The 25,911-nt window shown below is 41.8% G+C and overlaps 2 protein-coding genes and 1 long non-coding RNA gene across 3 annotated transcripts in view; 1 reads left to right on the top strand and 2 right to left on the bottom strand.

The window, feature by feature from the left end:
• Nucleotides 1-2,115: 2,115 nt before the first annotated feature.
• LOC108095280 lies at nt 2,116-6,768 on the bottom strand. Its single transcript, XM_017196323.1, has 3 exons — nt 6,622-6,768; nt 2,695-2,870; nt 2,116-2,606 (listed from the first exon to the last, which is right to left on the bottom strand). The coding sequence occupies exons 1-3, from the start codon at nt 6,692-6,694 to the stop codon at nt 2,211-2,213; spliced, it is 645 nt and encodes a 214-aa protein (XP_017051812.1). The 5' UTR covers nt 6,695-6,768; the 3' UTR covers nt 2,116-2,210.
• A 1,175-nt stretch (nt 6,769-7,943) lies between these two features.
• LOC108095287 lies at nt 7,944-8,798 on the top strand. Its single transcript, XR_001771638.1, has 3 exons — nt 7,944-8,159; nt 8,219-8,524; nt 8,584-8,798. It is a non-coding gene; the product is annotated as an uncharacterized LOC108095287 (long non-coding RNA).
• Nucleotides 8,799-20,213: 11,415 nt separating this feature from the next.
• LOC108095261 overlaps nt 20,214-25,911 on the bottom strand; it is an 83,437-nt gene continuing 77,739 nt past the window's right edge. Inside the window, exons 3-10 of the mRNA XM_017196286.1 lie at nt 24,862-25,139; nt 24,485-24,761; nt 24,093-24,311; nt 23,814-24,023; nt 23,494-23,745; nt 23,131-23,274; nt 20,416-23,060; nt 20,214-20,342 (exon numbers count right to left, since the gene is read on the bottom strand). Coding sequence (XP_017051775.1) covers nt 20,425-23,060; nt 23,131-23,274; nt 23,494-23,745; nt 23,814-24,023; nt 24,093-24,311; nt 24,485-24,761; nt 24,862-25,134 — 4,011 coding nt within the window. The 5' untranslated portion in view covers nt 25,135-25,139 and the 3' untranslated portion in view covers nt 20,214-20,342; nt 20,416-20,424. The remainder of the gene's footprint in view (nt 20,343-20,415; nt 23,061-23,130; nt 23,275-23,493; nt 23,746-23,813; nt 24,024-24,092; nt 24,312-24,484; nt 24,762-24,861; nt 25,140-25,911) is intronic.

The following is a 25,911-nucleotide window of genomic DNA, read 5'->3' as shown; positions in this document are numbered from 1 at the left end:
GGGGATTCCCAATTGTGCCATCAGCCTCATCAGGCGGCAAAATGGCTAAAATGGGGGGTGGTCATGGAATCAAGTTAAGTGATTCACTACGTGATGCTCTTTTGGGCCAAGCCTCGTAAAAAGGTTCCAGCAAAAAGTGGAAGTGGACAGCATACAAAAAAAAAACAAAAACAACATAAGGTCTCCCAGGAATGAATGTTTGAAGAAAAAACAACCGCATGTATTTCCATTATAATGAGCAAGCCAATCTAAGAATCATATTCCTAATTGAAAATACCAAACACTCTATAAATATAGGGAGTTATGTTGATTGAATTGAATTGAAAACAAAACTATTTTTCTTTGTCTTAAAAATATATGCATGTATTTTGGGTGTGGGGGTGTGTCTATAAACGAAACTATTCCCTTTGGAGCCAAATGCCCAACCAATATCAAACTCTCATTATGACCCAAGGCCGACCGATCCATTGAGCATTAAACAGTTGACCAAAGTTTAATTAAGAGCACAACGAAAACAGGCAAACAAAACCCACAGAAGGCCAAGAAGTGGCATGGGTAAAAAAGAAGGAACTAACCGAAAAGTCAGCAACACTTGAGCCAAATGTCAAATACACAAATAGCCGAAATACGAATGGAAATGGCAACGGCAATGGCAATGGCTATGGAAATGAAAATGAAAAAAGCCCTCCGGGGTGCATTTGCCAGCCAACAACTAAGTGACCCGACCCTATTCGACCCGATTGAATAGAAACTATAACGAGACAAACAATAACTTGGACCAGGAAAAGGTTAACACTCCACTCGCTTCCCCCCAAACCGAAGAAAGCCCCCTTCGGTATTGATAGCTATAGTTTGTTCGGGGTAAACCGGAGACAAAAAAGTGGACAAAGAAGAGTTAAGGCCATGGCAAGTGACAATAACAAGCACAAAATGGACACCACTGATGATGACAATGGTCCAAGAAGGCTTGGAATTTCTGCTCCTTTGGACGGCTTGACATCCGGCATAAATGTCAAACGCCAACTTTGACCGCAAACTAGATAGTAGATGGTAGATGGTAGATGCCAGATGGCAGATGGCAGAGGTGGCTGGCTAGATGTTGGATGCCTTGAGTCGATGCATCGACAAAAAGGTCACCGGATGACCAGCAGAGCAAATATATTCATGCGAGTCCATCAGTTGCCAGACCGAAACTTAAATATCTATATGTACATACGACCACGACGACGACCCGTTCCATTTAAAGCCCATCTCGCATCCGCCTCCCGTTGGCCATTCCAACTACAAATCCTATTCCTATTCCCATTCCCAACCCAAATCCAACCAAGTGCGTCGCTTAATTACAAAACGAACAACGCATAAAAACCAACAGAGACAGGGTTCGTCGATGGGCCACCTTCTTTACCCACAAGAAGGGACACTATTGTCTAACGGGACTCTGTGCTATACTATGTCCTGCACTTAGAGAAAAATAGCTACTTTAAAACAAGAGTTATCCTAGGAAAACTCTTTCAAAACTTCCAACTCCATTCTTAAAAACAATTTGTTAGTTAATTACTCGATTAGATTATGGAACATTTCATGACAATTTTTTATTTCCTTTTATTTGAATGGTTTTTCTCCCAGTGTCTTAGCCCACATCCAATGCCTCTCCACTCGCCGCCTCATCGTTTGACATTCGCAATATTTGACATTCAAGTAAAGGCATAAATTTGCGTTTAATGAAATCCAAAGTCACCCAGGCCATGGGGATGTATCTCTCTCTATAGCGTGGCGTCTGCACCATATGAATGTGGCCATGGGGTCACAAAAGGCAGGAGGATGAGGGGGGGAGGGGGAGTGGGGTCCTGTGGCCCCTTTCCGCCTCCTTTGACGGCCATTAGGCGGCCAACCGCAGCGACAGCTGGCAGAGCCAGCAAATTACATCAGCAGATACCGAGAGAGTCTATTGAGCGGCCATTGAACATGATGGTGGCAGGAACGTGTCCCTGGATTGGGTTTTGGGTTTTGGGATTGGTATTCGGCTTTAGGCTCCACTCCATTCAAGCTTAACCAGTGTCAATAAAAGGAATTGTTGGGATCCTCATACAATACAATACAAAACAATAGAGGAAGTTATTTTTCTGGTGATCTAGGATAGTTCAATATCTGTTTCCGCATCTCATTTAGTTTTTATTATTATTTTTTTTTGTATTTTGCATCCCTATTTTTTATAGAGTTGGTATTGGCGAGGGTCTTCCGCGTAGGGCAGCATTATCTCGTCCATTTCCCACAATCCGCGAACCAGCTTCATCTTTCGTGGATAAAAAGAGCCCAGAATGCAGACTATATGGTTTCTTTGCAGCAAGCAGGTATGAGGTTTCGTCAATGTTCTCCGACACCGAAGAATTTGGGATTTCTTCTGGCCTTAAAGTACCGGTCATGTCCTCTGGCACAGAAGCATTGGTGGAGTGATCTGGTACAGAAATATCGGGATCCACCTCTTCACCCTCATCCTCATTATCATTATCCTCATTCCCCTCCTGATCCCCATCTGCGCTTCTTGGGTTTGCGAGGCGGCTTATTAGCGTGCCCAATGAGATCGGGTAGCAGGTGCATATGGTGATCTGCAGTTTTATTGGAAGAAAAGGCTTTCGATCAAAAAAAAAAAAAAAAAAAATTGATAGCCAAAGAGTCGTCTTTTTTTGAACTCACCAAAAGCGGAAACTTTTGCAAACACATAATCAAAGTTAAAAAGAGTCCGCCCAACGACAAGGCAATACAAGTTAGTAAAATCACCGTGTAGCAGTAAGTAGTAAATTCTTTCGCATTCCGCTCGATTACGTAGTCCAATCTCAAAACGATGCGATTGACAATGCCAACGAATCCCTCTGCATTACGAAGGGTATAATCAGATAATATAGAATATGCTTTAAGTAAGTAGTACAAGGTACTAGCTGTCTAGGAAAGTAGTACCCATAAGCCACCATTGTGTCTTGAAAACAAAGGTAAAGACATGGCAATATTGGACCTCAAGCTGAAAGTCAGTATGTGGAGGTGTGGATGTTCTGCATGAAAAATGAGATTCGCAATTAAAAACTTGAGATCTGCACAGCGAAGGCAAATAAAATGCAATTAGCTAGATTTGAATTAATTAAGTAGTAAGTACAGTCGTCACCGGCTACGGCAAACAAGTTGATATGGAAACCCAAGGCTCGAAGTTTCACTTTATTAATAGCTGAAAAGTAGTCGGGAAACTCGGTGTTGTGGGTGGAAAGCGAAGACATGTGCCAGACAACTCACACACACACACACACACACACACATAGAAACACGTGGAACAGTTGTCTTTTGTTTATCTTGAGCGCAGACTTACGAAAAGTGGTTGGGCGAAGTTTTTGTGGGTGGGGGTGGGGGGTCGGTAAGTGGGAAGTATTTTTGCAAAGGGTAGCAAGGCAAACTCTTTTCGGCAAGGACGAAAAGGAGCAAAAACAACGACAGCGGGAGCAACAACAGCAAAGTGCAATTATCGCAAAATACCTTAAGGTTTACATCGTCAATGGGAAAGAACAGTGGCAGAAAAAGCGAGGGAAAGGGGAGGGAAGGGAAGGGAAATCAAGGGAAAACAGGAAAATTCGCAGCGGCCCACAGGTGTGTGTTCTTCACCCCCTTTCCCAACAACCAACATCCTGAGTTCGCCATCCCGCCTGTCTGCTGGTGTTTACCCAAGTGCTTTGTATTGAAGTGCATTTTGGCATGTAATTTGTAGTTCTTTGCTATTTGATTTCTCGAGCTGCTAGCTTAACCCAAACCGAAACCAGTATTTTGTCCCATTCTCAATTAAAAGTTATTTAACCAACAGCAAAAAAAAAAAAAGTACAGGATAGCTCATATGGCTATTCATATAACTACTTAATGACCAGAAGAATCTATCAATTGCATGGGAATCCCAACTGGTGTCTTCGCTATTAAATATCCTCACACCTAATAATCAGCCCAGTGATTCCCAAGCCGGGATCAAATTTGTAAGATGACCAGCACAAAAACGAGAAAAACAAGAGAGCTGCCGTGGATGGAGGGCCTTTGAAGTTCGATAATTGCAAATTCCTTGTGCATGTTTCAGTTCGCATCAAATCGTCGCGCAATGATCGGATTTAAATCAGCGGCGACTGTGGCGCAACTAAATTGATCTTTTATCGCTTCAACGACGCTGCTGCGCCTCGGAAATCGAGGATCGTATCGTATCGTATCGTATTGGATCGGATCGGGGGATTGGGACGAAATGAGAAAAAAAAAAAAGGAGGAAGACTACACTATGGGATCGGATTGGTTCGGTTTAGTTGGGTTTGATGCTCTTGGTAGCCGGCGCGTAAAAGCTTACAAAATACGACAACGCACAGAAGCGCATAACTCAGCCGATGGAGAATGTGGCACTGCGAACCGAGAACTGGTAGATCACTGCGAAAAACAAGTTAATCAAATAAATGATCCTTAAAATAACATTTATTTAATATAGATTTTAGCATCTGCTTGTTGAATCACCAAATCATATTGATTTAAACCTTAAGGTTCGTCTTTGATAATATCCCAAAAGTGGATAGCAATTATCGAAGTGTAGTTGTGAAGCTGGAACCGCCGCTCATGGAATTGGAACATGGGGATCGACGACGACGAGGACGACGACAACGACGTTCACGCGCTGGGATTAAATCGGAAGTTATGCGAATGTCAAAAGCTCGTCTCCTGCCCCTCGAGGTTCCTTGATTGGTGTGGTGGAAGCCACCAGATTCAGATTCAGCTTCAGCTTCAGATTCAGATTCGGATTCAGATTCAGATGTGGCCGATGAAGAGATGGCCATTCGGTTGCCGGCAGAGTGATGAAGTAAAAATTGTTACCGTATCGAATGCGGATTAAAATCAGCTAAACAAGTTGCCAGTCGCATTGGTCGCTCAACGTCTGTCGATCCCCCTTCTCCTTCGACTTCTTCTCTTTGGATTCTCCTCCTTTTCACTTTTAGCCATATTGATGGGACATGAGCGAATCGATAACGAATCAATTAAGCGAGCAGAGTTCGAGTAAGGGTATTGCGAATGTTGGTAGGGAATTAAGTGGGCATATTGATTCCCTACTTAATTAATACTTCTTAAGAAATATTGCTGCCAACTGTTAATAAACGCTAAGAAACGAAGCTCGTCTAATTTCTAGATTGAGACCTAACCCTCTTCCAATTTATTTGCCTTTTTCAGCACTGCCCGCCCCTGTCTTCTGCTCTTTTCTCTAATCAGCAACATTTCAAGTGGCCGGGCCAAAGAAAAAAATAAGTGAAAAGAAATCGGTCGAAAATGAAAGGGATTAAACAAATAAATCACTTGCCTCCGTTTTCAGGACATTTTCGTTCAGATTTTTCACGACGCTAGGGTGAAACCAAAAGGGAAAAAGGGTTGCCCACACCAATTAATGAGTTAAAAATTGTGCAGCATTGAATGAATTGGAAAGGATAGGATAGAGGCGGCGGCGGCGGCAGCGGCAAAGGATTTCCCGCTGCTGTCCTTACAGCAAAAGAGCAAAATTAATGAAGATATTTCGCTGTCGTCGGACGGGTAAAGAAACTTTCGAGTTGAGGACCGAGTCGAGGAAAAAAATCATTTGATTTTTAATTACGCTGATTTTTTATATTAGAACGGAAACAGCTTGGAATAGCAAACACCTTGGAAATTAACACGCCCCAAGTTCGACCGAAAAAGAGAAAGAGCGACTCGACTCTTGCTGACTTCGCCACTTGGCCACTTGAGCCACTTGGATCGGAATCTCGGGGGTCTGAAAAGTGGGTTCCGGGATTCTCATATTCTCGGATGGCACTGCCATCAGACCATCAGACCATCAGGCCATCAGGCAACTGGCATCAGGCAACTGGCCCCGGCACGCACGAAAGGGTTTCAACTTAATTAAACCGTTTCTTCTCCTTTTTTTCGTATACTTTTATTTCTGCCCCTTTTGACGCAATTGAAAATGGCTGGAAAAATGGGGGGAAAAACGAGCGGAGGGGGCTTTCCAAACTGGCAAATGTCGTCGAATTGGGCACTGTGAAAAGTGGGCACAAATTGACATCTAAAGTGCTTAAAATTTTCTTTAATTAAGTGTGACAAACTGTGGGCAAAATAGACGAAGGCCGATTGAGAGTACAATTGGTTTGGGGTAATATCAGTGCACCTGCTTCTACCATCAAACATTGATAACTAGATATACTTGTACTTTAAGTAGGCTCAACAAAATTTGACACTTGATTTTCATTTATTTACCCACATGCAGATCCCCCTTCTTGACCATTCCCCATTGACTGACTCATCGAGGGCCTTCAGAAGCCCAATAAATAACCCAAAAGCAAAAGATGCAGATGGTGGAGCGAGCGAGGGGAGGACAAAGAGTACGAAAAGGCAGGAACGTGGAAGAGTAACTGCCCACGTAAAAGGCGGACGACACTCAATGGAAGTCATTTAGAGCTCGTAAATAAGCAAAGTGCAGCATTAATAGTTGCTGATTAAGGAGCGCCTACGGGAAATAAAAATTAAGTAATTTAGAGAAGCCAACCAAAGCCAAACCAAAACTGGTTACATCTCGTCACGAACTAGAGCTTAACTTACCGAAATTGCCATCAAGGAAACTCGAGAAGCGAAACTGGCGAGAGAAACCGACCAAAATATCAAATAATGCCATATTCACTTTCGAGCTTGAGTTGTGAAAATTTTGAAAAAATATGTTGTAATTAAGAAATATACATCCAGCGTGCGTTCGAGTTCGTAATGAAATGAAAAGTTTACTGCAAAGGCTTCCTGATGCCACAAAATGGGAAAAAACAAACGAAAAACTAAGTTCTTTGAATTTCGAAAGAATAGTTTTGTAACTATAAATATTATTACATTGTGGATATACTTAATAAGGCCGCATATGTGTAATAAAATATGTCCAATTTCTAGTTACAACCTACCGACAATTAGCCAAGAAAAAGAAGGCAGAGGCAATTCGATCCGCGTTCGACATAAATAATAATCAATTTGATATCAAATCGAGCCACCAACGGACGACAATGTCCTTGGCGAAAAGCAAAAAAGAATCAGAATTGATGATTATTGCTTTTTGACAGAGATTCGCCAAGGCGACAATAAAAACGAGCCGGGCCAAAGGAAAAGTCCGCACTCAAATGTCCTTTTATGGGGATGTGTGGGTCTTCGGTGTTAGTATCAATAAAATAGCCGCACACACACACACACATAGAGATACACACGTATGTGTGGAAAAATGGGGGGCTGAGGAAAAAATATTTATGTGCATGTTATAGTAAGTGCAAAATAATAGCCGGCGGTCGAAATGAGGAGGGTGGTGTGGAAAACGGGAAGGGGGAGTGGGAGTGGGAGGTGGGTGGGGTGGGGAAAATGGGGGGGTGGAGTGGCAGAAAGGACAGAGACACGTAGCACGCAGACTAGTACTAAAAATGTTTCAACAATTACCACGGAAAATGATATGTGCTTGTGTTTGTGTCTGTGTTTGTGTCTCCGTTTGCGATTGCGTGGGTGTAAGCATATGTGTGTTCGTGAGCTTCTGTTCGTATTTGTGACTGTATGTGGGTATGTGTTCGGCAATAATGCACTCGACACTTTTATTTCTTTTTCATTAGCCCAAAAGCAACTTTCTCTCCTTGCTTTCTTCGTTTTTGGCCTTTGGCGTCTTGCGCTCCTTCCACTTTCGGTTCGTGACCTTCACATATGTGTCCTGCCACGCCTATCGGTGCTACAAATAAAAGGGGCTGAACAACAATGGACCAAGCAGATATCAATACCTGACAATTATTAGGAATATTTGTATTTTCTATTGAACTTCTCGATCAAACTCTCCATGCTTTTCAATTCGAGCTCTACCTAAGGCGAACAGCTCATTCAAAGTTCAGTACACAAAAACCTTTCGGAGCTAATACACCTTTCGGAGCTAATATCAAAAACAAACAAAAAAAATCTAAATTTTCGGTCAACATTTTTGTGATAAGTTTGAATTTAGTTTTAAGCATAAAGTGAATTTTGTAAGTGGGATCAAAACGTATCAATCGTAAAACTTAACCGTCGTCAATCTGTTGCTAAGGTTATGTCAAACAGCCTCGTCATCATCTAAACAATTAACGCAAACTGATGTAAGTAATATCGTCAAACTGTATACTTTTTTTTAATTTAAGGCACGGTATTTAAATAGCAAACGCATACACAGTCAAGCCACCACAAGAAATGCCTACACGGATGTTCAAAACATTAGAGCCTAATGATTGTCATCATCTAACTAAATAGGAAATACTGCTGTCAAAAATATAGTTAAACTGTTGCTTGCCATTGTTTCTATATTGGTCACTACGAAAAATACTAAATGGATGTTCACAACGTTAAGTAAATTCCGCACAAGCCGGTCAAACATAAAAAAACTGGAAAACAAAGCTTTTCAAAATTATTCGTACGCTAAAGAAGCCAAAATCGCAAACAAATCCATAAAATATCGATAAAAATTGTGAGTATTACTGCACTTTTTTAAAATTATTCATCTGTAAAAATGTTTATATGTTGCAGGAATTTAAAGGTGAAGCAAAAGTCATCACTAAACCAATTCTTTGAATTCGGGAATGTAAGGAAGTCAAACTACCGAGCTGTGCACCACCACAATCTACTAAGCACTATATTGGATCTTGTCCCTGCTCTTTGTGTCCGGCACTATTATTGTCTACTTTATGGCCATCTATTTGTGGAGACACTATCTAACAAAAATACACTTGCATAGAAGCAAACTTCCATCTTTGGTCTCTATATAAATTTCAGGATTTGGGGGGAAGTCGCAAACTGCCTGCCCTGTCATAATTTCTAATACCCCAAACCCCAAAGATAGGGGCTCCATAACCCTACTTTATTGGTATCATAAGGGCAGTGTGTGTACGAGCCAATAGTTTGCAATTAGCTGGCGGGCAATAAAAACGGCAATCAACATAAAAATAATCGAGAAAAATCTGACGATGGCCATACAGAGTCCTAGTGTTTTTCCCCATAGCAAATAATTGAACATGCCACGCCTACTACTTCCTAATAACAACTGCGCACATTTCCTACCGCAGAAATCTATTAAAAAATTCGGACAAAAGTAGCCCAAAAAGTGGGTTTCGTGTGCGCGTTGTAACGAACAAATTATGTAAACATCGTGGGTCGAGGGGGTGAAAAATTATGAACCTTGAGGCAGATTGAAGAGAAGTTTCTTTTTGGGGGTGGGAGGAAAAAAAAAAAAGGGACAACTGCGGGTCCAGATGAAAAATTCGACCCAAGGCAATATTTACAATTAAAAAATTAACGTAAAACAGACCGAAGAAGGTCCAAAAATCGGTGGTTGTGGCTACGGGGTATGCATGAAAATAAAAATTGGGGGAAAATGTGTAGAAAAAACTGTGAAAAAGCCTTAAAATCAATAGGGAAAAACCTCAAACGGAGGTGGGACGCAAATAACTGAAAACGTTAAGTTTCTGTATGAATGCACTGCGAGACGAACTTATGTCTCTCAAATATAAATATATATATATATTTAGCCAAAAGCTATGCGCTGATCTGAACTAAGAAAAAGTTGAAAAATTAATAATACAGTTGATTATTTTATAGATTTTTTATGAAAGCATTTGTGTATCATATAAATTCAATTGAACAAAAGAAATAAGCTAAACAATTCTTTGAAATTTGGTTTTTAAGTAAAAGTATGCTTTTTGTTTGCATTTTTGGAATTTTTCACTGTGTGTCTAAATGGATAAGGAGAAGTATGAATGTGGTTCGAGGGGACTTTTCGCGAGGCCTAATGGAAATTGTATTTATCTCGTTTGAAGTTTCCTCGTTCCACCACCGAGAGACGTGTCTCGCACCTTCTCCCCCCACTACACACTTTTCCCCACCCACCAGACGACACTTGGCCTCACCTTGCACTCTACAGCCCGAACCAACTCCCCCTCCCAAGCGAAAGCCCTAAGCGTTTTTTATAAATTAACAAACGAAGAAGCAGCGGCAAAAAAATTATCAGAAAAGCGGAGTTAAAAAAAAAAAAGAAAAAGCGAAATGAATATTTTTTTCTGGTAATTTTTCAAGCATTTTTATCCACAGTTTGCGGCTGTCAAGAACGCCGGGAAAAATGGTTGAAATATTTTTATAGGTAGTTCGGTGGTGGGTTGGGATATCTTCTGATCCTTAGTGTTTTTTGGGCTAATTTAAGCGTTAAACCGACTCCCGGGCAGGAAAGAAAAGGGGAAGCTGTAAAATGAACAGTTGGCTGAGTGATTGGGTTGGTAGCAGGTGGGCGGAGGTCTAGTAATTGGAAGGGTGGGATCCAGGACTGATTATTCAAATCCAAAAATCTCCGGGCCCAATTTGAATAACTCCGTTTCAGCTTTTAAGTATCGATGGAATAATTCATAAAATAAGTAAACATATTAAGAGACAACGTATTCAGAGAATCAAATGCAAATAAGTGATTTTATAACCAATTTTATTGTGTAGCTAATTATTTATTGTCACTTTTTGGAGAAAATTACTCGTTTAAAAAATAATAAAATTATACTGGCCATAAAACTTTAAAATAAAATACCGCATATCAACACAAAACTACTTTTTGTGCCAGCACGTTTTAGCGCTTGCGATATGCTTTACAAAATAGCCGAAATTTGGCAATAAACTTTTGCATAGAGATATGAAGAGAGAGTTTCTGGCACAGCGTAATCATAATGAATATTCCCATTCACAATCGGACACGTAAAACGTTTGGAAAAGCTGGGGAAAAGGGTGACTACTAGGACGTGCTTGGTTTAGCCAATTGCCTTTTACGCTTCGATGATGGGAAAACTTTTTCGATAATACTCAAAAATAAGTGCGAAAATTGTTGAATATTGCACATGCAAAACACACACACAATTGACAGAGTTGTAAACACAGAGACTTGCATTGGATTTTATTGTCTTACACTTTTCGGTTAGACAAAATAAATGGTTAAAGAACTTGTTGCCATACTTTCAATGATTCTAGTAAGCAAGTGATATTATTAATATTAGTGAATCGTGATCCTGCGCAGCAAGATTTTAAATCATAATATTTTTGTGCTGTTTAGTAACCACATATAATTTCCGTTAAGTGTAAGCGATACATTCAGACATAGTTAGAAAGAAAGGGAGTTAGAGAAGCAATCCTTTTCATCGACTTTCTTAAATGTGAGCTTTCGTTTCCGCCGTTTCCGAAAATATATTTGCATACTCAAGCGACCAATTCGATGAGGCTGACAATGGGTGGGCGAAATTGGGGGGAGGGCTGTCAAATTTTATGATAGCGCCAAACATAACTCATTGACAGCTTTCATTTTCACATGCCGCCCTCACGGCGGGGGCGAAAAGAAAGGGGAGGGTTTATTCGCCGACTTCTGCATATTGCACAAAGTTATGAGCCGCAAATGATAAACGGCCTTGAGTGTGCTCCTTCTTTCTTCTTCGGCGAGTGGGAGACAAAAAATGGGACGGAGGGTGGGTAGTTGATTTTCCTATTTTACATATTTAAAATGTTATGGAAGAAAAGAATTGAATTTTAAATTCAATTCTTGAATATTGATTTTGTTCAACACAATTCTTGTGTATCAGTGGCAAGCTAGTCGTGCATTGAAGTTTACGTTTTCCAATTTCATTACGTTTATTTTTTCGAGCTCATCAGCAGCGCGTTTGTTTTGTCATCAAGCTAATTAATTAATTAGAAGCGGGAACAACGGCCACGGCAAGTGGTGTGAAAAATAGCCGGGACACACCTCGTAAAGCACACACAATCCCCGCACCGCCAACTTCCACAACCACCGACCACCAACCACCGACCTTCGAACTCAAAGTGAGTGTGCAATAAAATTGTGTCCCCAGTCTAATTAGATGTGTAGTTGATTCTAGTTGTTGTTGTCGCTGCTATATGCGTGTAATTCATCAAATGTCAAAGCCAAAAGCCAACTGACATCGACTGCACCTTTTGGGCGTGTTTGGTGTTGTTTTATTATACCCCTAAAACGAGCTCCCTTTTTACTTTTTTTGTTTGCATTTTTTCACTTTGAGTTGAAGCCGAATATTGAAGCAGAGATAATATTATAATATATATTACGGTATGTGCACAGTTGCAATTCTTACCGCACTCCCTAAACACATTCCCATTTCCATATTCAAGCCCCAAAAAAGATGACTTCATCGTAAGTATGAGATCAATTTAGAGCAGGGAACTGTATATTAAACCCTTTCCGATTCCTTTCCGATTCACCCCCGCAAAAATAAGGGACGAACAAAAAATCCAGACAAGCCGCAAAGCGCTGTTAAATCTCTCGCTTCTTTGGACGATTTCCCTCTTTATAAAGATAGCATATTCTCATATATCCGGAGTTGTCGCCAATTCAGTTTTATTGCCTTGCTGCCAGCTCCTTTTCTTTTTTTTCTTTATTTTTTATAGACGTTTATAGTTTTTTATGTGGCATAAATTCTTTTGTCGACAAGGGAGCTGAATATCCAGCATAAATGGCAAAGGGGTAGTTCAATTGATGAGGCGGGCTTTTGGTTTTTGGGGCATTTTGTCAATTTCGATATTAGCGCGTGCGCCAAGAAATATGCAATAACAATTGTCATGCATGCAAATGACTTCATTTGTTGACAATATTTTCGTCATGCTCCCGCTAACACCGCCCCCGCCCCCCAAAAATGATTTCCCTCTTGATTTTCCCCAACTTCCCGTTTGGCTGTTCCGTTCCGGTTTTTCTAGTTGGTCGCCACTTTGCATGATTGAACCGGGTTTTAGAGCTTTAGCTCCCCCATTCCAGTCGAACTCATTTGATTACTTTACAGTCGCTGGCTCGGAGTTTTATGAATTCTTACATACTTTCAGGCGCTGCCCCCCGTCCTTGAGTGGGTGGCGGCGGTTGGGCTTGTGGTTTCGGGCCACTGTGGTGCGGTGGCTTCTATGACCAAGTTATGTATGCAGATTGCGTGAAGCACGTAAACTTATTTAATTGTATTATTTGCAATACGAGTGTGTATGTGAATCGAAACGGAAAAGAGGGCAAAAGTTAAAAAGTGAAAGATTAAAGTTGGCCTGGTAATTGATTAAATCATTCGATATGTAGATCGCAAAGCAAACTACAATAGATTTATTTAAATTTCTCTTCAACCGAACGGCAGATTACTAAGAAAAATTATGCACTTATAATAAGGCTGTAGTTTTGATAAATTCTAATCTCTAAACTTAAATCTATCACTCTAATTTATAGCATATCCAATGTTAGCTTTGTGCCTTCAGTTTCGCTTTCCCCAAAATTCGCCTGGTTTGGTTAACCCTTGTCGAGTCGATTGGCTGGATTGGGGAAAAGTTGGCCCGGGTTATCTGCACCGTTTCATCGGGCTTCATTCATCATCCAAATCGACTTCCGTTTTATTTCGTTGCGACGCAGAGCGATGCAAACTATCGATAAGGTTCGTCGGGCGGTGCTTTAATGGCAATTTTATCGATAATGTTCGTGCTGAATTTTCGATTTTGTTTGCTTGCATGTCGTTTTGGCCGAAAGCGAATTATGAGCGATCGACACGCCAACACAGGCAAGTACCAAGAAATTGTGCAAATCCCTGGTAAAACTGACCCGCACCCGTTGAAAATCCCAGGTCGAACCACCCTTTGATTTAGTAATTTAGCACACAATGTGTTTGTGGATTTTCCGTGGCATTTTGGGGGGCCCAACGACGAATTCAAACCGCCCCGCCCCGCTCCACTTCTGCTCAAATTATGAACACGCGAATATATCGAACGGCTTGGGTGGTGGTGGGCGTGCCCGCCCTATCAATTAGAACTGGCGACCGAACATCTTGATAAGGCCTTCGCCTTCTCCAGCCCCAAACTCACTCGCACCCCTCGATTCGCTCGCATTCGTACGTAAATAAATAAAAATAAAGTGCCAACAACGAAATGCGCTTCAAATGGTCATTAAAATCGCTCGCCTTTGGCCAGTTCCTAAAAGCATGCACCGCTAATTGCCACATAAATAATAAGCCCAAACCAGGATTTGAATCAGAACCAGAAACCAGCTGAAATCCCAAGTAGAAAACGGGGAAGTTTGTCCCCGGCCATAATAATTTATCCAGCCACGATTATCGATGTGTCTGGGCATATATCATTCGGAAGGTCCGCCAAATCAGTAATTATTGGCAAGGACTGCAAGTTGAGAAGAATATCGCTCGCTGGAGATCTTCCAAAAGGTCCAGGGTCATTAATTGGCCAATGGGGTTTGCTTAAAGGTTCGAAAACATTAAGTTACCCTTCCTATGTTGTTGGGAGATTCATTTTAATACTACTGCTGTGGCTCCTACTTTTCCATTACACTGAACACCGTTCCCTACTTCGAGCACAACTGTACTTGCAAGACGACCAGCATACCAGCATCTTGCGATGCGACTTTTTCTTCTTCGTGTGATGTGCCTATGTCGCATTAAGTTCAATTTCGGCTACTAGATCAGAATTTATGACATTGACGAAACGATAAAACTGTTAGCCACTGTCCGGCGACATAAATGTGCATTACACACAAGCGCTCAATAAAGGGGATCTCGGGGGTTGCGGGGCTGATTGGGCGTGGGTGCCAGGGGTCGAGGGGTCGAGGGGTTGAGGGGGTGGCAGTATAACTGACCAGGCAACGGGAAAATGAAATGCGATGCGATGATGCTGCTGGGGACGAAAGCCTAAAACTATTAATTTCAACCTACGAGGATAGGGGAAATGGAGAAATCTATATTTACGATTATTGAAGTTTATGACGAAACGTTTTCGTATCATTCTGCGTCGTCAAATAAAGACAACTAGAGAGAGAGAGAGTGGTAAATTCAGGATGTTGATGTCCATGGGGTTGGGAATTTCATAAATGTTTTTGCACGCAAGCTGCTAATAACATTCCTGGGACATGGATTGCACGAAAAGAAATACGCTACTTTTCTTCTTATGATGATTAATTCGGAAGTTTACAAATTTCTAAAGCGTTAAGTATAACATTAACTAAATACATGTAATACACAAAAATCCAATCAAATTGCCACTTTAAAATGGGACTAAACCTGCTGTGTTCTTATCTTTGCACTACAAAATATCTGCTTTATATGTCATAATTAATTAAATACTTGAAAATATATTATATTTACTGTTTTCTTCCAGTGTACACCCACACAATCGGCGGGCGGACAGGTGGCACGGCCTCCAGTAAACAGTTACAGTTACCGCTTCGGTTATTTGGCCGTTCGGTTCGGATATTGTGGGATAGTTTTTCGTTTCGGGGTTGCTGATGATGCCCGTGATGTCCTGATGTCCTGGATCCTGATCCTGATGATGGCCGCAAAAGTGCAGCACGCTCGTAAAACCAATGGGCAAATAGCCACTGGCGAAATGCCCAACTAAGAATGTTGTGTAATTACGTTGCGTTACGCACAGATAGACGTTCGGACGACAGGCAGAAGGAAGGTTGTTTGGGGGGCGGACAGGACATGCCACCCCTCGATAATAACCTCCCAAGGCTGTTTTGACCGCTGTCAGTTGGAGAAATCATAATTAGGCCTTCGGTTCCTTATCCACATCCGTATCTGGTCTGTGGTGTATGCGCGTGTGTTCTTTTTATTGTTTTAATGAACAAGCGAGCGCAATCTTTCGGCCAGGACCTCTGCGAGTCACTTAGGTGGATGGTTTCTAATATCCCAGGGTCCGTTTTCACGTTTTTACGCTTTCAAGGGGGGAATGTGCAAATATTTCCCCAAGTTATACCATAATTGACGTTGTACCGATTGACTCGCTGTCGATATAAAACAATTTCAGTTTCGAAATTGGTTGGGGGCCAAATAAAAAGCAGCTGACACTGTCCTTAACTATCTTAATTGTTATGGAACACAAATGTAAAAGGAACACATTTTGTTCTACTTTAACAGAGAGGAAGTTTACTGTACTCTGTACTCCGCTGTATCCATCATTTAAAATCCCATTTCAACCCAAACCTGTGCTTTAATTACCCCGCCAACAACAATCATCCTGTTAATGTAATCAGACTTTCGAAAAAAAAACCTCCCAAAACCACAACCAAAGCCCAAAACCAATCCCAAACTGATCCACTTTCCGAATCCAGTGATGGAGCCGCAATAAAAACAATGCAGAGATAACATTTAAGCGAAATCGCTTTAAAATCAATTAACCGTAAAATCACTCGCCTATTTGCAACAACAATCGAAAACGCGGTGGTTCAGAGACGTACGAAAGTCCCGCAGGCGCCGGTAAAATGGACAACAATCAAATGTGGTGGCAATAACATTAGCCCCCGTTCCCCGAATCCCCCCCCCGATTTTCCCCCATTCGTATCCCCATGCATGCTGCAGATGCGAGCCCCACATGTTGGACACAACCCTTCTCGTTTAATGCTGCACTTGACCCTTTCTGCGAAAAATGGACGTGCTGCCAGGTATTAACCTCCATTTAATGTTAAACAAAGCCGCGTTACACATGTGCGACGAACGAGTTGGAAAAAATATATGCATATATATATGTATATGTATATGCATACACAACGGCCCCCATTCAGGCCGCCAAATATTTCGATTATCACGGGCTGAAAGAAGTGCGCGGCGGAAAACTGAAAAGTGCGAGAAGAGGGTGTACAGGAGTATAGAAAGCCGGCAAATTGAATTGCTGGCAAACAAGCATCTCCTGTAGGAAGTGAAACTGGGAAAAAAAAACCTGTACGGCTATCAGTACTGATGATGCGGATCTGCAGATACCCTGCAATACAATAATATAAAGTTCCCAACTCTATCCTGACTTTTGAGCTTCACCTGTCTTAAAATTACTTACTATTCATCCTGAAAAGTATGCTTTATCTTATAGAATAGTTTTAGACCTTGGTGTGTTTTAAATCTTTATACTGCAAGGGGATATACAGCTTTTCAAGTCCTCAAAATCATAATTCCCTCATGAGTATAAAAAAAAAAGAAAACAGGACGAACATATATAAGATTGTGTTCATGCATATATCTGGATTCGCACATTCGTTATGTACGAACGTAAATGGGGAACATAAGAATCATCATCAACTCCATGGTCATAAGAATCGTTTTAAACAAAACGGACTAATTAAGCGCACGTTGGCCGTGTTGGTCCTTGAATGGCTAACCAGGAAAAGGAGAAGTGGGCGGTGGGCGGTGGGCGGTTGTTCGGTGGGTCGATGGGGCAATGAGTTTGCACCAAAGGTGAGCCACGGGCGTCAGGTGTTTGGGCGTGAACTGGCTTATTAATGGGCAGTAGCCGCCTTGAAAGAGAAGAAAAACGAGAGATATTGCAGAGCACTTGTCCCATTTTGAATTGGCGAGTGGCTAAAGGCTAAAGGATTTACCATCCCACTGCCCCTACACACGCACACACACACCCACACCCACACTTCGCCTTCAGAATTTTCCTATTAATGAAAATGGCTTCGGTGGCACATTCAGAACAGGCAGAAAAATCGCTTTTTGAGTAGTCAACTCCAAGGAATAAAACGTCTGCTTTTCCCCGGACTTAAGACGCTTTGATGTATGTGTGTCAGAGTTTCGCCCCGCAAATCCATTCCCATATGTATCGCCCCACTAAATCCGTCTTTGAATAATGATGCCGTTGATAGCTGGGATTATACTCAGGCCCACATGTACTTTATATACGCTACACACATATTTCTATATAAATACATTTGGCATAGTGGGTGTTGGTTGGTGTAGCCTGGCCATTTATTTATTATGCCACAATATTCAATGACTCTTAATGGCATTTCGTAATAAAAATATTGGATTAGTTTGTTAGTTTTTCGGAGCGGAGACAACTAACCATTGGCCATCAACCACCATCGAACCGGGCCAGAATTCACCCAGAAATCACCCAGAAAACTCCAGCCAAATGGCCACTCGTCACTTTATCAACTCGACCCGTGCCCATTACATATTCCATTAAACGGCTAATGAGCCCATTGTGTCTCTGGACGCAATTGCGCCACTTTGGGCGGGATGTGTTTCAGGTGCCAGGAGATCAAACAGAAATTATTGAAATATCTACAGAAATATATAGACTGGAGTTTTCATTTTCAGTACGGTTACTTATAGTTAAATGTATTTTTGGAAAGGAAATGAAGTTCCAGTTAATTATGGCCTTCTCTCCTGTCACTGATTGCCTGACATATATTCATGCGGCTTATTAAAATATTTAAAACCTTTGAACCAAAACTTCTTGGCCAGCTGCCCCGGCACGTATTGTGAATGGGAATGGGAATCCGGAACGAAGTTGAACCTGGAAACCGGATCCGTATTCGTATTCGTATTCGTATTCGTATTCATATTCGGAGTCGGAGTCAAAGTCGATGTTTCGGGACCGAGCATGCATGTGACATAATAAATATTAATGACAGCTGACCGGCAAGGCGATCCGAACACCAAACACCGCCCAGTGGGTGGTGGCAAGCTGATGATGATGTGTTTGGTGGTGCTGCAGGAGGGGGTGGTTCAGTCAGTGGGTGCTTCGGTGGTTCAGTGGGCTGATGCTACTACTTTTGCTACTCTGCGTTGACGTTGACACACATTCGACATGTGACAGATAAATGATGGCAATTGGATGAATGCCGACACACCTACATTAGAGATGGCAAGCAAAAGCGATACATTCTTATATTCTTATGATCATAAATTAAGATGTGTTTGAATGAAGAAATCATAATAAAGTCATTTATAATAAACATTCTTTAATTAAATACTTATTATATAATTTTAAATTATATAAACCCTAGATATTTTTGGATACAATTTATAATTATTTTCCTGTCGATATTCATCCCTAGGTAATGGACTTTCCGCCTTAACCTCTCTGGTGACCAGCCAATCATGCCATTTTAGCCATGAGATCATTTTTCATTTTTTCCCCTGCACTTACATCTGGGGTTGTGACATATTTGTGTTGTCTTTGCAGAGAGGCGAGGTTTCACTACTAATAGTTTTCTTTTTCCGGTGCTCGCTGTGTGTTGAGCTCACCATCAATAAAAGTCCCCCCGTAATCGATGCATTTTGAAAGTGAGCAGAGGTCTCTTCTGCGTTTATTTCGATTGATGAAAGGCGAAACCACCCACTGGCCCTCCCGCAGGTCATTTGTCCAGAGTCCTGCGTGATGACTTTCATTAGAAGCCATGGCCAAGGGTCATTGCCGAGAAATTTTTCAACCTCCGCGAGATAAATGCGGGGTCATCAATATTCGACCCAATAAGTCAGCTGATGTTCATGGAACCGCAGATCCAGGTGAGGAGGTTTTTTAGGTAACTAAAACACAACTAATACATATATTTACACTTAAAAAAAAATACAGATTTCATCGATTAATTGTTTAGTTATAAGAAAACAACTTCTAAATTGAATACATTTTACAAGTGTTCCTTCTTCAGCTCTTTTTCTTTTTCTTGGCATCCAATAAAGCAAACAAAAAATCAAAAAGCAATACAAAAGCGTCACAGATTTATTTACAAGCAACGGGCTTAAAGCCAATTTCAAGAGTATAAAGGAAACCCCAGCGAACAAAGTAAGCTCCAACCCCGGCCCCATTTTAATCGGAGGGGTGTAATACGCGTGTATAAAAGAATCAGAAATTCTGATTTTGATTTCAGATACTCCGCCCCCCCAGAGGATTTCCATTTACAGGGGAGGTCAGCGAGGGGTCACAAGTCAAGTGGCGCTTAGTATCCAAAGTCCGGAGTCTTCCGAGTCCGGGGCTTCCTATGACTTCCACTTCAATGAATTGAAAAATTGCCTTGAACAAATTTGATGCGCTCTCCTCTTAGCTGCTTTACATTTCAGTACGAGTATTTCGGTTTGAGATACGCGAGATGCAAAAACGGGGAGGACGTTCAAGAAAATAAAAAAAACAAAGAGGGGGTCCCACCAAACATGACATTTGACATTTGATAATGTCATTTGCCGCGTAATTGTTTTTTGATTTGGTGACTTCCATTGCTTATTTTAAATTTTCCGTTTGCGTTCTTTGATTGCTTTCTTGACGATAGCGAGATATGAAAATTTAAATAAGAAAAAATAAATGTTCGGCACTTGCGTTAAACTAACATAAAAAACTAAAAATTATACCCATTCCCACATACGTGTGTTTAATAATATATGTATTTCACACATAGGTCTGCACATACATAGATGTTTTAAAAATATAAAAAGGTTATTATTATATTATAAGCCAATACAGATGGGAAGATTCCTCAAGGGCGCTTTAGGTTTCTGGAATGATACATAAAATTATACCATTATAAGGGTGGCAAAAAAGAAATAAGAAAACAATTAAAAATCGAACCTCCCATTTTTAAAGGTCAAACTTCTCATCACCAGAATCCTCCCCAAGCGATGTGTCTATGTAGCGAATTTCGATAAAGACGAGCTCCTTAAAGTCCTTGGTGAGTGCCACCATTGTGGAATAATCGATGGCCAGATAGCTATTCGGGTTGTTGACCACCATATCGCTTACGCCACTGAACTCCGACATTTTCATAAGATTCAATAGGGAATTGCCCTTGACACTGCGATCCTGACAATAAACATAAAGGCGGCATCCGATATTCGAATAGTTAAAGTCGGAGGTGGCCAGCCAGAAGATGAACAGTGTTTCGGAATTCTTCTTAGAACGATCTGAATCCTTACTTCGTATTTTATTTGTATCTAAATTTGGACTTGCTTTTGCATCAGCATCTGAACTTGGTGGTGTTGAACCAGATCCTGTACTTTGAAATGGTACCGATTTTGCGGTGCGAATAGCCTTCTCCTTGATTTCTTCCAAGCGAACCTGTGCGTACATTAAGAAGCAGGCAACATGTTCGGCAAAGTAAAGGTACTTCGAGGGCAACTGTTCGTTGGCTATGAACCTGGGAATCGGAATCGTGGTGGTCGGCATCCTGGGCAGCAGGGCAATCACACAGAGGCAGTATACCTGCGTCGGAGGATAGGAACCGGGATAGAACAGTTGGATCATGCGGTCCGACAGCCAAAGCTCCTCAATGCGGCGACAGTGCTCGGCCAAGAAGTGGGACATTAGGTACTCGGAAACTAGTTGTGCTTTGCAACCCTTGATGGGACAAGAATAACTATTGGGTCTAGCCGGAATCTTGCTTTGAAGACGCTTGTTCTTGAAAGCCATGGGGTTAATGGCCAGTGCATCTGGCTTGGGCATCACATGGCGATGGTAAAACTCTTTGAACGAGTCCATATTGGGGGTTCGCATGATCACACCGTCTTGAATACCAGATCTCTCCTCGGCATAACTAAGCGGTTCGTCGTAGAGCTGATTGACACGACTCTCGTGCTTAAGGGCCCATTTCATTAACAGTTCGCAGTTAATCGGGTCCACCAACAACTCTTTATTCCTCTCCTTTTGAAAGGTTTCCACGATCGATATGGCGAAGCGACACCTAAGCAAGTACTTATTCTTGGTACTTCGTTTCTTAGACGTGGAAACATGGAACAGCACCCAAAAATAGGCAGTTACCATTACGTGAGCCATTCGGTATGAGAGGCGTATTATGTTCTGATCGGGCTTATTTACTCTATTTATATACTGCAGAACCTCATCATCCAGTTGTTTATGCGATAAGGTCTCCAGCTCTTGAGGTGTTCGCTCTTTAATCAGATAGTGAGCCGGAAAGAAGCCCTCGTTGACGAACCAATGAAAGTACAGACCATCCTGCTGTAAACGCTCCCAGTAGAAGTGCTCCAGATACTGACAAATTTTGCGATGACCAGCAATGGGACCTTTGCCCTTCATCAGTGGCATTCGGCCCATCCAATGTAGGACTTGCACTGAAACTTCATCAATGTCGAAAAACCTCCTGAAATCGTTGTTTTTGATCTTGTTTTTGAGTCTGGTCACACTCGAACTGTTTCTTTTCTTTCCTTGTTTTGTTTTCTTCGTTGATGTTATTGGGTTCTCTGTTCCAGAAAAACCTTCGCCACGTTTCCTTGGTTTCTTAGTGGGTGAAATTCTCTTTTTGACTGCGAATTTACATCCTATTCCTTTGGATACATTCAGACAGGGATACTTATTCGGGAAATCTTTCTGCGGCATTTTAGCATCATAGTACAAGCTGCCTGTAGAGGTTTCAAATGCTGGTTGGCTGAGCGCCGACCTGAAGCTACAATTCGAGGACCTATCACTTTCTGTTCTGGCACTTGTTGGCACCTCACTGAGATCAGTGCTCGGAGCACTGAAGTCCTTGGCACTGTAGTAATGGCCTCTTGTAGTTTTGAACGTTATTTCCGGTTCATTCTTCCAAAATTTATGGCTCGACTTTGGAAGTTCTGCAGTGGCTGCTAGATTCTTTCGACGCCCGAGAATGGGTAAGTAAACGGCCCTCAGGGGGTTCTCTGGTAAAACCAAGTGGTGCAGCTTTTCTTGCTTCAGCAGACGAAGCTCATCCATTAGGAGGTTCTTTAACCTCTGACCCCTGTCTAGTCTCTCGGGAGGGCCAACTTTCTTTTTTGGTGCTTCGCTTTTGGAATGTGGCCTTGGATCCGGCAGTTCGGGTATTTCAGCTTTCGGGGTTGGTTGTGGTACAATAGGTATCATGGGTCTAATATTCAGCCTGATAATAGTGTTTTCACGTATTTGCTCTTTCGTTAACTTATCTTCCGCCAAATAATCGCCTCCGTTGAGTATTTTTTTTCGAATGCGTTTCAGTTTTCGCTCGGCTTTCTGCCATTCCAGTTGCCTTTTCCAGGCTTTGTATAACTTTGGACGAACCTTCACCTGCTTAATTGGTACATAAGAGTACATTCGCTTAAGCTCCGCTCGTGACCCATTTCTATTTCTGAGTTTTATCAATGGCTCCGGTTCTATCGGTTCGCCATTAGCTAATTTCCTGTTTATAATCTCCTGCCGTTTTTTATTTTTTCTATACTGCTTTACAAAACGAATTACTTTTCGTTGATATTCGGTCAATGGTGGAGGTCCTGGGATCAGTGAAAATGTATTCTCAGCTGCCACTTGTGCACAAAGAAGATAACAACACATCTGACTTACCTTGTGTACTCCACAGACTCTTCGACGATGCTGGCTCCTTGAATCGGGGAGGCACTAAAACCACCACAGGATTGGCGCCATCGGCGGAATCTCCTTCGGTCGCGGCTCTCTTATTCTCTGTACTAAGTTCCGATGCGTCGCGAGCTGCAAATTTTGCAAATTTATTACAATATTTGATCTTTGAGCTTTCAGCAAATTACATTTTGTGTTTTTGAAAGCTGCATTTTTAACCAATATTGTCCGAAAAGGGTTTAATTTTTTGAAGGATTATTTCTTTGTTTGTTTCATGAGTTTTAGACAATTACTACATGTTCGATCATTTCAGAATGGTAGTTTTTGGCTTAGCCTTTGGACAATGCTTACCGGACAGCATTGTTGATTTGGAAGTTTCCTTGCTTTTACGCTGCAAAGCTTGCAGCTTTCTTTGGGCATGAGCCGAAGTGCTGGGAGCATCGTCATCGGGGGAACAAGGCCGTGTGATTGGAGTGTCAGGACGCACGCTTGACGACCTTTTGTCGAAATTCTTGTTCAGCCATATTGGCTTGATTGTATTGTTTGTTGGTTCCAAAATCGGGAAATCATCCCAAAAGTCACAAGGGAAAATCGAAAAAGGGTCTCAAAAAAAAAAAATAAATAAATAAGTAAATAAAGTTTTATTCCTTGATTTTGTGCAAATCAATTACCTATTTTGCTCGCCGCTACCTTATTTAAAGCTTCTGCATCCTTTTCCGTTCCGGTTTCCTCACAGAATTCATCGGGAACCTTGTTTGCGCGAAATTTCTCGATTTGCTCCATTCCAAACTCGCAATCTAAATCGAATTCCGGCTCTAGAGTTACCTCCGTCAGCCGGCGATACGATTGCACCTTGCCACCTCTGGCTAAACCTTTGTTCTCTGCAGAAATGATCGGTTCCTTTTATTACGAAACCCCACTCTCGATTTCACTTTTTATTTTTCACTTACTCGATCGATTGTGTTGTTTTGGCTCCTTGAAACGGGGACTGACAGTAATTGTGTATTTGGCATGGCCCATCTGATTTATTTTGAATTGTTTTGGGGGCCTCGATTTTGGAACAGTTCCAGTGGGACCCGTTTTTTTGACTCCTTCGTCGATAGAAAAATCGCCCAATTTAAGAAAATGCTCCATTTGCGGTACCAAACTATCGACCACATTAAATATATCTATAAAGTGCACAGTTATCGTAAGTACTAGAGTGTTTAGCTTGAATATTATTCTTTCTAATCAGTGGTTTGCCGAAAGGGTTTTCTTCTTATAAAAATTTTCTTCAATTTGGAAAGATGCTCTATTTTGGCTTTTTATCATTATATAGTTGCAGTGTCTATTGGTAACTCACAGTTCATGCGACTTTCCTGGTTTTTGGCAATGAAATCAGGGTAGGGAAAGGGCGGATCGAAGCCCTGCCCGTTGAGCTTGGGCGGAGTGCACTTCCCCACCACACTGGGCAATGGAATGGCAGTCGAGTGGTGTTTTCTAGGATAGATATACCTTCGCGGGGGAAGGACCGGAATCTCCTCTAGTTCCGGAGGATTTGAGAGATCCAACACGTCCTCCGCAAGAACAACCGGATCATTGAATTCCTCTCGATACTCAAAAACCGACTCCTTTGATGGCTGATGCACCAATGAAAATCAATATACATAATTTATTATTTAAATTTGTGCTCCGATTATTTTTAGATATCCAATCCCCTTGGATATTATTTGGTCGTACCTCGAAGTTTAAATCCTGAAGGGGCTTTGCTTTTCCGTCATTCCCATCCTCGTCCTGAGCATCGAATTCATAGTTGCTCTCGGCCCCCATATCTTCCAAGTGGTAGTTAATTTTCGGAAGACGGCTGATCAGCATGTTCTGGAGCAGATCCTGCTCCTCGAACAGCTGCTGCAGATGACTCTCCAAGCGATCCTCTGGCGTGGAGGCCCGCGCCTGAATCCTGGTCCTATTGCGATACTTTGGACGGGCTCGGGGCCTCTCGGTATTCGGCATTTCCCCTTCAATAAAAGTATATCAGTAGTGCCACGCCTACAACAGTTTATCTGCAGGCACATCGGTATTGGCTCGTGTCCATGGGGTTATTGGTTATTGGTTATCGATTGATTTGAGGGACAGGCGCAGTAGAGACCCGAAGGCGGTTCCCTACAGAACAGGAGAACACTCATCGCTCTGTTTTGTTCTTTGTTCCACTTCTGCTGCTGCTGCCGTTGTTGTAAATTTAATCAAACACCCAAACGAGCGCATATAGTATATCAGAATGTGCGCAGCAAAGAGTAACGAAAAATTCAGAAAAAATCAAAAGGCGAAAGGAACCAATCGAAAATGAGATTCCCTTTAGATGGCATTTTACATGACAGAATTTATATACATTTGGGTTATTTTATTTTAAATGTTTTTCCATACTAGGGAACAATTTCGAAATGCAATTTTTTGGTGAACATTAAAGGTTAATAAACACTATCCCCAGATAACCCAAAGATGTAGGGTATTAGAACATCAACACAGTGGGGAAAGCGGGGAAAATGGGGAAATAGGAGACGCAGCAGTGGAAGATTGCTGCGAGAGAAGTGAGCAATGTGAACAAAAGAGGGAGAGCAAAGCATGAAATTGGCAGTCGTTTGCCAGCCACTCCCCCTTTTTCTCCCAGTTGTCGCACCACCTTTCCCTTCCCTCCACTTTTCGCCTAGGTGTATGGGGCACCACCCACCCACTACCCACCGCCTCACCGCCTCAGCTAACGCCCCACCCTTCGGCGAACCGTAAATTGCA

The sequence above is a fragment of the Drosophila ficusphila genome, unplaced genomic scaffold, assembly GCF_018152265.1.
Source record: "Drosophila ficusphila isolate 14025-0441.05 unplaced genomic scaffold, ASM1815226v1 contig_198, whole genome shotgun sequence".
In the NCBI taxonomy this organism is placed as follows: Eukaryota; Metazoa; Arthropoda; class Insecta; order Diptera; family Drosophilidae; genus Drosophila; species Drosophila ficusphila.
The sequence above is the reverse complement of the archived record's forward strand: the minus strand, read 5'-3'. Positions and strand labels throughout refer to the sequence as shown.